The sequence below is a fragment of the Anopheles moucheti genome, chromosome 2, assembly GCF_943734755.1.
Source record: "Anopheles moucheti chromosome 2, idAnoMoucSN_F20_07, whole genome shotgun sequence".
Classification (NCBI taxonomy): Eukaryota; Metazoa; Arthropoda; class Insecta; order Diptera; family Culicidae; genus Anopheles; species Anopheles moucheti.
This window is the reverse complement of record NC_069140.1, coordinates 101777181-101794206: the sequence shown is the minus strand read 5'-3', so window position 1 is coordinate 101794206 and position 17026 is coordinate 101777181. Positions and strand designations below refer to the sequence as shown.

Here is a 17026-nt window from a genome sequence, read left to right as displayed (position 1 = left end):
TAGTGTTTAAACATTGCAGGAGCAGCAGGAATTACATTTATATAAATAGGAGGGCTGTTAGAAAATGCATGTAGATTATAGAATGTAGATCATATCGAAATGGACTGATCGTTTAACTGAAATATACAGAGAACAAAAATTGTACATCATTGATTTTGCAGCTAAAAAAGGTATGAAGTGTAATAGTAAACAATACTTATTTACCTTATTTTTATCTTCCTCCAGATGAATCGAATATGCACCTCCACTAGAACGAAACTAACCCCAAATAAAATTCTAACAGAGACAAAACCATTGGCAAGGTAATACACTTTATGATACCCTTGGGAAATAACAGATTAAAGAAATGCTCTAATTTTATTCACCGTACATCGGACGAATCGCCCTTATTGTCCATTGAGCGAATTCATAAAATCTCTCTCCATTTGCAATTTCTTCAAACTTTATTTAAATGTGCAAACAATTATCACACATGGTCGGAAGGATGTATGTCTTCATGTTTGAATGGGAAAAACACCACAGAGGAAACCTTTATCTTGAAAAATGTGGCAGAGTAAGTAAAAAAAACAACGCACACGGTAACATTGTATAACAGGGTGTACTGTTCATGTTTAATTTAAATACGACCTATAACGATTACCATATTACCGGTGCTTATGTTCAAACGGTCAATTCGAATGAATCAACAATTTTTTTAGGCCGCTTCGTACTGCGCTTTTCGCAGCTTGCGACTGCGTTTGCGTCTCATTTCAAAGGCCTCAGTGCCCCCCTCCCTTCATCGTTTTTAAAATTAGAGACCTAACTACAATTCCGCCCTGGGCCTCCAAAGGGACTGATCCTCCAATGCTTAAATCTCTTATCTACTAACGAATTTATTGTTTTCCTTATCGCTGCACTCGTTGCCCTTCGTATAATGATTATGGAGTGCAAATCTGAAATATTGACGAGCATCATTACCCGGAACTGCAAAAATAGCGATTCTTGTTTGTCGTCATCCCTCCGCAGAAGGAAAACCACCACGCAAATCCATGACTTCCAATAAAACGATTACGCAAATCATCCGCGAACGAGCCTAGCTTCGCGTGAGGGCACACAGCAAATTAATGGCACCCATATGGATTTGCAAAATACAAACCAGGAAACATGTGCACTGGAATTACTATGCAGATATAAAGCGCGCACTCAACTTCCAAATCACACCCTGCAGCGGTGTATTTGGCAAACTTTCGGCCAACGTACACGCACCACGAATAAGATGTTTTCGTAAGGATGCTGCCTCACGGCATTAAATTTCATAAAGCTATTGTTTATCAATTCACCCACGTTTTTTGTGTGCCATTTTTTGTTTTCGCACCCTCCAGAACTTTCTTTTTTCATTTCGGCAATGAATAACTGCACTGCATGCTACCTGCCGGGGTGATCTTACCAACAACAAAAAAACAGAAACTCCTTTGCGGGGTTTCTATCCTTGTACATTCTGGAGGGTGTTAGTGGAAGCTCGTAGCAGAGAAAAAAATTAAAACACTCCTCCGAGGGATAACAAATTTATTATACGGCTCTTTAAACAATTTTGACTTCGTAAAAGTTGGCGCATTTCCTCCCTCACCGTTGCTCACCAAGACCGAAGACCACGACGCAGCAAATGTCCTGGCGAATGTCGTTCCCAAGTTGACAATCTCGTTATATTTTTATGTACCGTAGCAATCGCGAGACGATGGTAAAGTGAGAAACATAAAAAAAAAGAAACCCTCTCTCATACAATAGAGGAAGAACGTTTGCGTTTGCTTCAATGTAATAAATTTTTAATATCTCTGTAACTAACTTCTTCGGCGGAAAAGGAACCTCCAGGCCTCGGGAAAATGCAAGCAGCATATTGGCAAACATGGAAATGACACACCATTTGCTGGACAGTTTCGAATGGTTTTGGCCGTTAAAATGAATTCTTTAACACAAATTCCGAGTCCGAGAGGAAAGTAGCGCTCAATCAACCAAACAACCAATTGACACTTCATTGCCCGGGACTTAAACGAACGGCGACGTAAAACGGGGTCGTTTGTATTAAATTTTCACACTATTTTATGTAAAACGCTCGTTTGAGGGTGAATATTTACTTATAGTTTGCCTACAACGAGGTCATTTGTGCAATGTATTATGATTGTTTAAGAAGTAAACGAATAAAGATGATTTATAAATACCCAAGGTCCAGAAAAAACAATAAGCTTCGTTTTTATTATTCATTGCACAAATGAAACTCAACTGTTGATAAAACAATACCAACAACCAGTTACAAACAATGGAAATGCTAATAAAAATCAGGAGGAGGAATACTCACTCGCTTTTCATCACAACTACCGCTATCATTTGCACTCGGGAACATCCTTCCAACCAGCGGGACGTTGACTTCTCGCTTACAATTAGCTTAAGTTGGAAACGAATCCAGCAAAGGGGGAAACGATCACATTTCATCGGATAATGTGGACTTATTGCGCAAACCAACCTGCCGGATTCGATTCATCGATCCATCAATCGAATCACGGGAATTGCATTGGCTCTTCGGTATTAATTATCACTTCCATCAATAAAACACAAAAAACGCATTTCCGTCTGTCTGAGACGGAAGCCCGAATGAAAAGCCGAAGGTAAATGGTGGTCTGTGCTGTGTCGTCTCATCTTGGTTGATTTGATGATGATTTAAAATCATCACAGCCCTATCGAATGTTCTCCCTCGTTTATCGATCAATTCGTTTATTTGTCATTCATATTCAAATGCTTATGAGGGGACAACAGTGTAAAGCAGCAAAGTGGATAAGGAACGCAAGCAGAGCAGGAAATGGAATGCAAAACCCATCAGGACCTATTTTTTGGGATATTTTTTCCATTTACATTTTACTGTGTTTCCTGGTCACGGCACCATCCGTCTGTCAATGAGCCTTGCATGCTTCCGTCCCACCGATCCGGTTGATTTGTATTTTGTTTGGTAAAAAAGGGATTACGATGAGTGGGATGAGAAAGAAAAAAAACAAATCCGGTTGGTAATTTGCTAACGACACTGCGACTTTGGAGTGAGTTCAAGAAGAGTTCCCCACTTCTTCCATTTTGACAGCTAACCTCACTTTTCTTCAACGCCAGTAGGAATGTATTCAAATCGCAAAGTGTGTTAGTATCCAGGAGTTTTACGGCTTCACGATTCTTCGCCACAGGTGCATATTCACGTGGTCGATGGATTTTCCTCTGGACGGATTTAAGCCCATGTATGTTTCCCACACCCCGAGGGAGTTCCCCATCTTCTTGGGACTCTGTCCGAGTGTCGTGTGGTTCACAAACCGATCAACAAACAATAAAACACCCATCACTCGGAAGCACCGAAAGCGTCACATTCGTATATCGTACGATTGTTTCGAGCTAGTGGAGGGGTTGCCACTTTTTGGAAGATGAAAAATTAACATGACCAACCCCGAAACTCCGTCCAAGTCATGCGGCTGAATTCAGGAGGACCCTCGGCATCGAAAAAAAGGAGAAAAATATATTTATTCCCATCACAATAGTTACGTGATTGCAATAAAATCCTTTATCATTCTGAGGACCGCACCAAGACCGGTGTGTGGTCCGTGGAGAATGATTGCATCGTGCCGAAGTTTGGTGTCTCGGCCTCAACACCTCTGACCGTTACTTAACTTCTTGTAATTTTTGGGAACCCGATTGCTAGTGCCGAGAATTCTTGCGAGGTACAACACTCGCACCACTTGTTCTCGAAATTCCCCCGAGAGGATTGGTCTGGCAAAACCATGTTCATAGCAATCGGGAAAAATGATTTCCTGAATGAGACCATTCGTACATAGTGCCTTCCTTTCGGGACACTTCTCCCTTTTTGTATGTGATGTGACCAACGTTTTTTTTGTCTTCACCAGAAACAAGAAATGATACATTGAACGAAAATCATTGGACACTTTTTCGTCGGCTTGTGTGAGTTTTGAAATATTAGTTTGCAAACAGTTTTCACTTGAAGAAGGCAGATTATGGAACATGATTTATGGATCGTAACAAATATGATCGTAGAAAAAAATAATTTATTTAGACACTCGATTAAGCATCTCTATGGAATGAGAGTGGCTTTTTGTTAAATATTACAAATATTCGACAAAGTATGTAATTCGTTAAACAATAGCTTAATGTACTTGAAAAGTCAATTATCATAAAATCCGACAGCAATGAAGAAAATTAAAGCCTCATTTCTAATTATTTAAATGACATTCAAAAAATTAGCTTTACTACCAATTTTCGGTTTAGCTCAAAGGTTATAACATTTTCGCGATTTGATTACCATACCCGTTGGTTCACGACCTCCGGTTTAATTTTCTGCTACACCCATCCATCCATCAATACCGGCACCGGTTAATGGGCCATTAAATTGAGCTTGCTCAATAAACAAACGCTCGCGGGCCTAAATTTATGGCCTTCCTAATGCCCATATCTTTCCGAATCGTGTACAGCACAGCAAGCACAGCTTCACTCGTCCTGACAAGCGCATACCATTCCATTCTTATGCTAATTCGTAATGGGTCGCGATCAGTGAAATGTACGCCTTCTTACGCGCGTAAAGCCGGCAACCAACATGCCGAATGGCAACCTTTGGCCGCATGCACTCGTGCCGTTGCAAAATGGTTGGTGTTGTTTTACAGCGAGAAAATCACTTGATAACACAAGCGCTTAGCATTAAACAAGGGCGCACTTGTGCCACGAATGTGTGCCACCGGTACACTCCAACCTTCAGGGACGGTACTCCCAAATCTCATCGCTCAGGCGAGGATTCCTTGTTTGGTTGCGTTTAAGCCGCATTTTACATCCATCTTACCTGGTGGAACAGACTTCTTTCGTATGTAAATTGGATGTAACACATCTTTTCGAGCAGGGTTTATTTATTTATTAGCTCGCGGAAAAGATTGCTTCCCTGCAATCCGAAAGCTCCGAGACTTCCAAAGGGTGCCACCGTTCAGGGAGCAAGAATTTATTGCTCCCGTGCAGCAGTTGATTGTAGTCGTACAAGCGGAGCCATGGAGCACATCCTTTGGCCTTTCACATTCGATATTCATCAGATTAATAATCTTGTGCAGATAATTTTTTCTTTCAACCCTCCAACAAACGAAGGGGGAAATTTAACGCAAAGCGGTTAAGGTTTAGCCAGCATGTGTAGATTGCGTAAGTGCTGGACGGAGGGAAGGCAGAGGAACGACGTACAAAGGGCACTCAAAATGCGGCCTAACTGAATGAGCAACATGGGATTTTTTCCCTCCTCCGTATGTATCGGGCAGCATCCTTCTTATCATACTCATAGCATGGTGCGCTCCACAAAAGTATTCCGATTACAGCTTCTTGTGATCACAAAAATTACACATTTCTTTTGGAAGAAAAGAAAGCAGCGTACCAGCGTACACATGTGAACCATGTACTGCAAAGCATGATTTCATTTACCATGGGAAAAAACAGTGAACAGGATCTTGTGAGACACGGATATCTTCTACGGCATGCCACAGCGCATGGATGCCAGCAATGCAGCCGGGATGAGGACGAAAATTTAAAGATCCATTTTCCAAATGGATTCACTGATAAGATAAAGTGGTTCGCTGGGGAAGCAAAAAATCCGCTAAACCACATGGACGACATGGACGACAAGGTTGAGAAGTCAAGCACTTTAGCGGTAACGATGTTTGTATGTAATTGTGCCACTCTTATCGGTTTAGCAGTTTCTTAAAAGGGTACAGTTTTAAAAGAGCATGATGTTTTAGTGGGATGAAGTTGCGTCAGAATGAGGCAACCTTGGATGACATAATTTTGTCTCCGATAACCTATACCTCGGAACAACCTCACACACCATTCATAACAAACGTGCATCTTATCGTTTTCAAGTTGACTTGTCGATAGTTTAGCTCAATTGTTCGCCTTTCACAATCTTGCTACACAATGGAGGAGGTTATTTTTGAATGTATCTAGTGATAAGCGACTACCAACGACCTACCTCAAAATGCGTTACACGCCGACCCAGCTGATCAGTCGTCTTCATGGCATCGGTCAGTGTAGTTGGACTTTTGGTCTGCCTTTTGGCAGTACTATCGTTCGGTTTGGTTCAGGCCGAACGGACGCGCTACGATAACTATCGCGTATATAAGCTATCGATCGAGCGAGCAGAACAGTTGGAACTGCTTCAACTCATCGAACAGTTCCCGGATGGCTATGCCTTCCTTAGCGATCCTGTTCATCTGAACACCACCGTTAAGTTGGTGGTCCCTCCACACAAGATAGCAGAATTCCAAGAGCTCAACAATAAGTATTCCTTTAAGAGTGAAATAGCCTTCGAGAATCTGCAGGCCGTCATCGACAGGCAGCTGCGTGGTCGTCGGGAAACGTTCGGCTGGACTGCCTACCATCCGCTGGAGGACATTTACGCATGGTTAGATACGTTGATTCAGGAATATCCGAACGTAGTGAGCCCGATCGTCGCAGGGCAGACTTACGAAGGTCGCGAGATTCGTGGCGTAAAGGTATCGTACAAGCAGGGAAATCCGGCCGTCTTTACCGAGGGTACCATACACGCCCGGGAATGGATCAGTGCAGCCACTGTTACATGGATGCTGAATGCGCTGCTCACCTCACAAGATGCGGCCGTTCGTAACATTGCCGAGAACTACGACTGGTACGTAGTACCAGTCGCCAATCCGGATGGATATGTCTATACCCATACAACCACCCGCCTGTGGAGAAAAACACGCTCTGCTCAGAATGTGCTGTGCTTTGGAGTGGACCCCAACCGCAACTGGGATTACATGTTTAACCGTAAGCTGGTGTCGCTCATTGGAGGTCGGTTTCGAGTAATAACGTCGAGTTTCTGTTTCATTGCAGAGGGTGGTACTTCAACGATTCCCTGCGCGGACACCTTCTCTGGACCTGCGCCGTTTTCGGAGATTGAGACCCGCACTCTATCGGAGTACATTCGCACAATTCCAAACTTATCTACCTATCTAGATTTCCACTCCTCCGGCCAGTTGCTGATGGTTCCATACGGACACACAAGAGAACCGCTAGATAACTACTACGAGCTGGTAAGTGTCTTATCGGTAATAATGAAGCGTATTAACTGAATCGTCATTGTACGCTATCAAACAGATGGAAATTGGAACAAAGGCTGCCGTAAAACTGCAGGAGCGACACGGTAGCGCCTATCAGGTTGGAAACATAGCCGAGATTATTTGTGAGTAGTCCGAATTGTGGGCCTTTATAGAGCTGATGTACTAATGGACATTTTATTCTACATTAGATATTGCTTCCGGTAGCAGTTTGGACTGGGTTAAAGGAACTCTTGGAACTCCGCTCACGTTTGCCTATGAGCTGCGTGATACCGGCGAGTATGGATTCTTGCTGCCGCCCGAGCAGATCATCCCGACGGCAGAGGAAACTCTCGACTCGATCATCGTGATCCTGGAGGAAGGCAAGGCGTTGGGTTACCATTGAACTGCTTTGTGAACTGTTTGGTTGAATGAATAAAGTTTTATTTCTTTGCTGAATTTCCATTTGCTCTATCAACACTTCAGCAACATTTTCCAAACTACCCATCTCTTTCTATGCAAGAGATAAGAGTTTGCATTTTTTACGATTTCCATGATTAATGAACCCCTCGTAGAAGGCACGAAAAAGGACACTGGCATTTGGATCGCTTTCAGAAGTCAACATATGTGAGGAAAGAACTCACTCCGGGTGGTCCGGCACAGTGAAACGGTCGTGTATTCGAGTAGCAGAAAAATAGAAAAAAACACATCAACAAGCGAACAAAACCGTGCCAGCCTAAAACGTTGAGGGGTTAATTGAGACAGAGGCTCCGCGAGGGTTCTCGTTTACAGCACATGCCCAACCACCGGAGCAAACACTACCGATGGTTTGATTCGTTAAGGGTTTTGGGTGACTGATTGTCCTACCAGGGGCGTATAGTTTCGAGTATCGCTGCCAGTTTGTTGCATTACAGGAGCATATACAAAAAATATATTCTGAAACCGGATCTAAACTAATGCGCGGAGAAAAAAGCCCTGATAGCTGTAAGGATAATTGTGTACATTTTGATAATTTATAGCAACAATTATGCATAATTGTGTGCATGGACACCACCAATGAGCTCAAAGGTGTTCCATGGTTTAAAGAATTTGCGTACAACAGCCATTCAACTCGTAGTTACTGTACTATCCTAGTTACTGTACCTCTGTGAAAAATGTTTCCTTTTTTGTAGACTCCTATCAAATTGATACAGATTCAAGCATTGTTTGAAGGAAGTAAAAATACTAATCCTTATCTGTTTAGTAATCATAAAAGTAAACCAATAAGGGTGCTTAATCTGATTATTGGTGATATCTTCCAAACACCCAATTTCTTCTGCGTCAAACGATAAGCGCTGGCTACTATGATGGATTTTCCATGCCTTAGATAATTCTCATAGCGAATACTATAAAGCTTCTTTCGCACTCGAAACGGTGCTTAGTGTCCGCTGGACGGTACCTTCCAGAGCTATGAAATTCCTTTTGGTGTGTGTTGCGTTCGCGCTGTTCGGTGCCACCGTGGCCGAAAAGGCCAGGTATGATAACTACCGTGTGTACCGGGTACGTATCCAGACCGAGCGCCAGTTAGAATTGCTGCAAGCCATCGAACAATACCCCGATGGATACCGGTTCTGGAGCGATCCGGTTAAGGTTGGAACCGAAGTGATGCTGGTAGTGCCACCGCACCAGCGTGGACACTTCTCGGACATTCGGGCACGATTCGGACTGCGGGCAGAGCTGCAAATTGCCAATCTGCAACAGCAGATTGATCTGGAGTCACGTCCATCGGTGCGCAAGGAAACGTTCGGGTGGACGGCGTACTACCGTTTGGATGCGATCTACGCCTGGTTGGATAGTTTGGCAGTGACCTATCCGGGTGTCGTGACGTCACTCAACATTGGAAACAGCTTCGAGAACCGACCTATTAAGGGTGTGAAAGTGTCCTACAAGGCTGGTAATAAGGCCGTCTTTATGGAGGGATTAATCCACGCACGCGAGTGGGTGAGTGGAGCTACGGTGACCTGGGTATTGAACGAGTTGCTCACCTCCAGTGATCCCAAAGTGCGCAACATTGCGGAAAACTATGACTGGTACTTCTTCCCGGTGACGAATCCCGATGGTTACGAGTACACGCATACGACCGATCGTCAGTGGCGTAAAACACGATCAGAGCCGAGCGTATTATGCCGTGGTGCGGATCCCAACAGGAATTTTGGATACAACTTCATGCGTAAGTGGCGGCCTCTCAAAGTCACCTGCAGTTTACTAAACACGGGTTTTCTTTCCCAACAGAGGGCGGTGCCTCCAGTGTCCCTTGCTCCGATACGTTTGCCGGACCGGTTGCCTTCTCGGAGGTGGAAACCCTCCAATTGTCTAATTTCATCTCATCGCTGGACAACTTAAGTACCTACCTCGCATTCCACTCTTACTCTCAGCTGCTGCTGGTGCCCTATGGTCACACTACCGCCCGGCTGGACAATTACGATGAAACGGTACATTGCTCTACCCTAATCAGTGGGACCACCGATAAGGTTCTCCATGTAATGGCTAAGCGTGAAATGTAATGGCTTGTTTAATGTCATCCACAGATTGCAATCGGTACGAAGGCGATCAACAAACTGCGGGAGCGTTACGGCACAACTTACAACATCGGCAACATTGCTGAAGCGATCTGTGAGTGTGATTAGTGACTCTCATCTCCCTCGAAAAAAGTTTTCTTATAAATTACTCAATTTTATGTTACAGATGTCGCCTCCGGAGGTAGTATCGATTGGGTAAAGGGTGTCCATAAGACTCCCCTAGTGTACGCGTACGAGCTCCGTGATCTCGGACGGTATGGATTCTCTCTGCCGCCAGATCAGATCATCCCTACAGCGGAGGAAACGCTCGATTCAATCATTGTGATCCTGGAGGAAGGTGCAAACTATGGTTATCACTAACGTAGAAGCTGAAAAATATACTGCATCAAGATTCACTACGGCAAACACTACGTTCGTTTATTTTAAACCCTCGCAATGTTAATGTGCCATGAATGTAGTTTCGGAGTAAGATTTTAATTAAGTTTAGCCAAATTCTTCTTGCTTCTTTTCGTGGAGTTAATTTTCCTCAATGTCAGTAATACCAAAGTGCTCCAATTGCCGCGCCCCATACACGGTTGGGGCTCGAAAGTAGGTGAAAGCTTTTTACTGGCCGATTGTTGCGCACGCGCACTCACTACCTAAGCTCGGTTAAGGGGAGCATTTGTGCTGTCCATCCACCTTCAGCTCGGGTGGAAAGCTGGGGGATCCCATCCACCCAGTGCTATGTGACGAAAAGTCTTATGTACTGCAGCTCAGGGCAATCTCCGCCCTGTTGCATATTTTATGTGTATTTTGGAGCAACTGTGTCTGCTTTGCGCGAAGTAAGCGCTAAACGGAAACTCCTGGCGGGTACGATCGATCGTCGATGGGCAGTCTTAAAAATGTGACAAGTTTCTTTATTTGTGAGGTTTTTACTGTGCAGCGGTTTTGGTGAAACGATGTTGATTTTTTCCAGTGTTCTCTCTGGTACAAAATACATAGAAATAAGTAGTAAACGAATGTAGCTACTACGGCGTTTTTATGTGCCAGCTTTATTGCACACGCCCATTCATGCTATGCGTGTGTGTTTCTTTAGCTTTGAACATTTGAAGAACTTATATATTTCGTTGAGTAAATTGAGAAATTGTGTTAGAACTTGTTGTACAGTTAAGGATAAGAAAAGTATAGAACATTTTAAGAAATTAAGAACTGTTTCGAAACAAAAAGCTATCAAAGCCAACTTTTAAATCAATTCCTTGGATAAATTATACAAAATACATTTGCATATATCATCAGTTTGATCTTACCTAGTTGAAATTCCAACCAAATTGTATGTTTATCATCGTAACTTTGTGGGAAAATAGAATGAATTGAAGCTTTAATCAAATACGGCTTAACTCTAGAGCATGTTCATCGATTTTTGTTCACATCCAAACCTTAAAGCACTACCATAATCCCCCATTTCCAGTCAGCAATAGTTGGCATATTCAAATTCTGGTGACACGTTCGATAATCTCCCATCGGTGCTGTCGGGCGACCTTTACAATCGGTCCCGAGTTCTTCTAAATTCCTCAACTTTCCAACACAACATCCAGTCCAGTCAGTGTCAAATGGCCACCTTTGAAATCTGAATCTTTTCTCTGCCAATCGATTCTTCCTGTCGGCAGAAACCATCTCGGGGCTAAGTATGGTTGTATATATGCAAACTAAATGGTTGTTTGTGCGTGGTTAATAATTTAAATGGATGGTTTCATCATTAATATAAATGATGCGAGTGAGAATTATAACACGGGTGCTACTGGGTGTGCAGAAGACAAACTCTCCTACTTTACACACGGCCAGAGGGCACTGGGGTGGATGATGTGGGTAACGTGACAAAAGCCTCCTTTAAAGGTACGAAAATCACAACAGCTCTTAAACCAACCCTTCTACTTCCCTGATGCTGTACGGCAGGGTGATGAATGGGCACCAACTCCTTGCGGCCGGTGTTACACGGTGTTCCATAACCTTTCCATACCACGCAAAAAACCCTTCCGCAAATGATGAGATGAGATCGTGCAAATGAAGCGTTCCATATACGATATGAGACTCATTTTAATTATGGCTTTTGGAGGCCGCAGAAGGGAAAAGAGGGAAACGATGGGAAACGCTAAGCAAGCAACCGCGGAAGAAGAGCAACCTTCCATACGCGCCATTCCTGCATGGGAAATCCACCAAGAAGCCCAACCATTCTCGGTGCGGCGGTGCGTTAAACAAATTGCAAAGAAATTTCCCACCGGATTAACCGTCGCTCCCCCCAAATGAGTTCGTTTGCCACAGGCCGAGGGTGATGGCGACACGGCTGGATCATGGCAAATGAAATGGCTGCCGCTTAGTTCGACACTCTGCGGTCGGTGCTGTCGAGCATGCCGCATCCCACACCTCAAACCGTCGGGTAAAGAAATTAAATCCTCGCACGACTTATGACGCAAAGCTCCGACCGTTTCATTACCGAGAGGTACCGAGAGACGAGAAAAAAAAGGAAACATTCCCAATTTCGAGCGCTCAGAAAACGGAAAAATGGGACGAAAGGAATCCAAAACGTTGGAGGATAGGCATTTGTATCCGAAATTGCATTTTCGTCTAATGGCACGGGGTCAAAAATGAAGCTGGCAGCTCTTATGCGGTTGATGTGTATCGTGAAAACGATTCCAACCTCATCTGGAAGGACTGGCAAATCTTTCTTGCGAACAGCCCCAGAGCTGATTCCGTCGTTGTGCCATCGTGATGGTGTTTGGAACACGATTCCGGCAGTGTGAGTAATCAACTTCATCAACAACCTCATCATCTTCTCATCTGCCCGGAAAAATCGTATTACTGAGAGCAGTGGGCTATGGAACGATGACAAGTAGCATTGCCCATGGGTTAGGTCGTGCTCACATACTAAAGATGAAATATATTTTTCCTGAATGGAATGATTAGTTTTTCATGGAATATTTTCAGAACATGTTCATAAGTTTTGGTACTTACAGCACCTACTTAATACTTTAATTTTTTTACATAAATGTTAAGCACCCAAATTGTCGGTTGGTTGGCAAATTCTTGATCACTTCTTGCACTACCCAAGTCACACGTACGCGAGGTTAGTAGCGAATGGTAGGAAACGAATTGGGGTAGAAATTGGTAATCAGCTCGATGTCAGCATTGATTAATGGATCGATGATCGAATTATTAATGATTCAGTGGCCCGAGACGCTTCTGCTGGTATGATTTTCGGTCGTGAACTCAATTGATGAATGTTGTGGTGTGTGGAATGAAGTCTCGCATAATATTGTGTACATCGATCATTAGTTTTTGTTCGTTTCAGTATACCTGCATTTAGTGAAATTTAAGAAGAATCCATTTCTACTCCCATTGCCATGAATATTGAAAATATTTTGTTATGCAAATTTTCTATCACATTAGTACATTGCGCCCATTTCTAGTAAGCATATTTGACTATCCCCAAGGCAACTTTATGCGTCTAATTAGCATGGACACTCCTGTAATAGCTCTAACCGCGCACCGAAACGGTATTCACTAGATAATGATCACACACCACCGGCAGGGTGCGCTCTGATGACGCGCACACATGCTTCTATGCTGGACCCATGGAGTTATTTTGACAGGTAGTGCGCAGAAATGGAATTCATCCATCATCGTGTCACCGGTCACCGGCAGTTGGTCATAGTGCCACGAAGCTTACACAGTACTCCTCTGAACAAGGATCGCTTTCAAACAGGACATTTTTGTAACTTTCTTCATGGAAACGGTGGACAAGATTATACTGCAACAAACGAACCACAATTCCAAAGGTGCTGCTAGTCGAACCACCCAACAAACGGAGCATGACGAGGGAATTCTTAAGGACTATTTACGTAACAGCTCGTTTCCGATTGTGCGGTACGTGTTGGGATCGGATTTGCGTGTTACGCTGAAAGTGTTCTGGCTCGTTGTGGTGGTGTGTTTGACGGGACTTTTCGGCTTTGCCGTAGTGGTTAACTACGAACGACTTCAAGATCCTTCCAACGTGTACCTTGCGGAGGCGGAAAAGGCACTACCCATGTGGAGTGTACCGTTCCCTGCGGTTACACTGTGTCCCCGGAAGGGTAGATGCGTCAGCGAGCCGTTGCAATTGGAACAGTTTTGTGGGATGGTTTGTTGGCAGGATGTGTGCACAAACGAGTGTGACAGGCTGTTGGACGCTGTGCGCACGGAGCGAGGCGTTTGCTACACGTTCAACGCAGTTGCTGGAGAGCAAATTTTCAAGACAAATAAGTATTAGAAAACGATTTCCTTTTCTCAGTGCGGTATATTCAAGTAAATCTTGTCTTTCAGCTTGGTCAACGTGAAGGAACTCTCGAATGCATCGAAACCGACCGAAAACTGGGACTTCCTTCGCGGATTACAAATCATCACTAGTGTGCTGGTGAAACAGTATCCCCGGGCGGCGCAGGACATGTCCGGACGCTATCGATTAAAGATCACCATCTCCAACGAACAAAATGAAACACTCTCCGACTGTACGAATCCTTCATTAGAAGCTTTCGTTCACTCACCGATCGATTTCCCGTACAAACCGATATACCCAACGGCGATCCCACTCAGCGCCGTAGTTCAGCTTCGTGTCTCTCCCAAACTTGTGCGATCGCAGCGATATCTAAGATACTTTACCTCGCCTACTACGGGCTGTATATCGCAAGTGCAAAATCCACTCAAACTATTCTCCATCTACACGCAAAGCAACTGTGAGATGGAGTGCCACACAGAATACTTCCTGACTAAAAGAGGATGTGTACTCGATCATATGCCCCGAAGTCACGCAATGAATCTCTGCAACAGTACCACCAACTACCGGCCATACGATGTGCTGGATAAGATCGTTTCCGGTCAGCTGCGAGAAGAAAATATCCCCAGGTCACAGTTCTTTCGGCGGTTGTGTAATTGTTTGCCCGCGTGTGTTGACTTCCGGTACAGAGCGGAACCTAGTTCGTATACGGTTGCTGTGGAACCGTGGTCGATGGAGTTGAACAGTACGGAAAGTTTGAATTCACAGTTGGTGGTAGAATTTGCCGAAGATCATTTCTATCCTCTAGTTCGTAGCGTTCGGTACAGTGTGCTAGACTTTGTGGGCGATTTCGGTGGACTGATAGCGTTGTTTTTAGGTATTTCGATTGTATCGCTAGTAGAAGTGTTCTTTTTTTGTTTCCTGAAACCAGCAGTTGTGAGATAAACGAATGGCGATGCAGGAGAGTCCTTTTAGGGGTTTTTCATCTTTGTGCTTGTGGGACAATGTTCTATTCCACGCGAAGTTTAATAAGTAATATTTGAATCTTTGCGCGCCTCAAAGTATGCAATGAAAAAGCAGTGCGATTGAAAGCATTATTAGCATACCGCTAGGCGCATAGAGTATAGACGCAAGCCATCAATACTTGCGTGACTTCTTTTAGTTTTAAAATAAGAAACAGATGTCTATCTTTACTATGCATTCAAAGTTTTTTGTATTGAATCAAGCAAATATTATTTTAAAAATGAGCAATAAAGGGACATTTGTGGTTAAACATTTCTTACGAAATTCTGCTCGATTGATACACAAATCCAGCACTCTAACCTTTTGAGCTAGATAACCATCTCCCCTCTTTCCATGTGCTGCATTAAACCAGAACCACTTTCACGTCATTACGTGCACTTTAACCTAGAGAATGAATACCATATGAGCACATAAAATCCATCCTCTTCCAAAAAACCGCATTTCACCTACACGCGGCCCAATGGGACAGTTTTTATTCGGCCATCAAAACTCGTTATCATCCTAATGGATGGCGCGTCCCATATCAATAAACCCTTTCACCTCGCCCAACTAGCCGAGGAAACCACCCCGGGTCATGTGTACGGCACGATACGCGTTAGCTACTGCTAGCCGAAAAATATCCCTTCCGAAAACTCCGAAAGCACCCGTGTAAATTCGAAAACGATGGCGAAACACTACACGACACTTCCACCCAAAATCGGACACCAACACTCCCACCTCGTTAGGGGCCCCTTATATTAGAAAGGGCAATCATGGCATGACCATATGGAGTGTAGCCGAAGGAACCTGCTGGCCGTATGTTGGCTGGTTAAACCCTTTAACATTAAATTTATTTTAAAATAAAACCCACCATCCGCTTGCTCGCTCCGGAATGACCTTTTTACCCGTGGTCCGGCTTTTTCGCACGGCGGCGTCCTTGCGTACATCTTCAAAGGGAAAAACGCCCTTTAAACCAGTGTTGTGGCGTTGCTCGTGCACCAGTCGTCTCATTTTCGTGGGCACATAAAAGTAATAAGGATAATAAATAATTTTATAACCTTTTCTCGCTCTCCCGGTCACCCTTTTTTGCTGCTGTGCCTTTTGCAATGGATTCTTTGGTGGGGGTTTGGAATTTCGGAGTAATTTTTCGGCCGACTAGTCGAAACCCAAAATTGTCTTACTGTCGCCGACCGTAGAGTCGAGTGCCACAGTCCATAAATCTCAATTTAGTGATTCGCCAGTAGGTTTATGTGGACTGCAGGATTATGGATTTGCTAACTGGGGCTGGTTCGTTTTGGAGCGATCTCTTTATCGGTACCAGTACGACGAGGACGCTTTACCGAGTTTGGAAGGTGGGAATCAAAGGAGGTAACCCCATGTTCTGGGAACCCACGTGCCTTCGCTGCTAGAAATTAGCTTCCTGGTCGACTAACGGCGATCAGGGACATTCCTGCGAACGGTCGCCACTGTAAGTCATTCCGATTGGCAACCGATGCTGACAAGCTGCGAAAGTGAAACATGTGCCTCCGGATCCTTTTTCCCCGAGTAGCAAAATTCCCAGCGGTACGTTTCGGGTCAGCGAGCAGGGTTTTGCAGAAGAGAAGAGTTAAGTTAAAGATTCCGTTTGAAGGATGTATTTATTTGCCGACAGAGTTGAACATTGGACGGTTCCGGGGTTAGGATACAGCGTACGGATTGTGAAACACCGAAGCTCTCAAAGGTACATGTTAGCCAAAAACCCGTCGCAGATGGAATGACGGAAGTCAATTATACCATTACATTGGACCTTGGCGGAAAGGGTGACGAGACTTCTCAGGAGATCACAGGTCCAACCAAACGCAATTTCGTTGGTGGTGTGTTTGGTCAAGAGGAAAATTGTTTCCGAAAACCAACGTAAAACTACATCTGTCCGGCATGGGACACTGCATATCGCTTCCAAACTAAACAAACTCCCATTTTCGGAGTGTGTGTGTTTTGATTTTTAAATTGGCATCAAATAATAATAAGGAACGTGTGTGGAATTGAAATCGCAGGGTAAATATGATACATTTAGCTGCAACCATTCTGTAGAGAGTAGTTGGTTT

The 17026-nt window shown here is 44.0% G+C and overlaps 2 protein-coding genes across 2 annotated transcripts; both read left to right on the top strand.

Annotated features, from left to right (window-relative positions):
- The first annotated feature begins 6011 nt into the window (after nt 1-6011).
- Nucleotides 6012-10015, top strand: LOC128300770 (uncharacterized). Its single transcript, XM_053036963.1, has 8 exons — nt 6012-6828; nt 6895-7094; nt 7159-7243; nt 7310-7492; nt 8464-9306; nt 9369-9568; nt 9665-9749; nt 9822-10015. Exons 1-8 carry the CDS (start codon nt 6057-6059, stop codon nt 10013-10015), a joined length of 2562 nt encoding a protein of 853 aa, XP_052892923.1. The 5' UTR covers nt 6012-6056.
- Nucleotides 10016-13415: 3400 nt separating this feature from the next.
- LOC128298617 (pickpocket protein 28-like) lies at nt 13416-14885 on the top strand. The gene is made up of 2 exons (XM_053034384.1): nt 13416-13930; nt 13991-14885. The coding sequence occupies exons 1-2, from the start codon at nt 13416-13418 to the stop codon at nt 14883-14885; spliced, it is 1410 nt and encodes a 469-aa protein (XP_052890344.1).
- Nucleotides 14886-17026: the final 2141 nt, after the last annotated feature.

Excerpts from the sequence above, each read along its gene's own strand:
- LOC128298617 (XM_053034384.1), top strand. The coding sequence starts at position 13,416 with ATGGAAACGGTGGACAAGATTATACTGCAACAAACGAACCACAATTCC. Across the intron at positions 13,931-13,990 it reads CAAATTTTCAAGACAAATAA|CTTGGTCAACGTGAAGGAAC; the intron begins GTATTAGAAAAC and ends CTTGTCTTTCAG.
- LOC128300770 (XM_053036963.1), top strand. The coding sequence starts at position 6,057 with ATGGCATCGGTCAGTGTAGTTGGACTTTTGGTCTGCCTTTTGGCAGTA. Across the intron at positions 7,095-7,158 it reads TAGATAACTACTACGAGCTG|ATGGAAATTGGAACAAAGGC; the intron begins GTAAGTGTCTTA and ends GCTATCAAACAG. Across the intron at positions 7,493-8,463 it reads GGAGGAAGGCAAGGCGTTGG|ATAATTCTCATAGCGAATAC; the intron begins GTTACCATTGAA and ends TCCATGCCTTAG.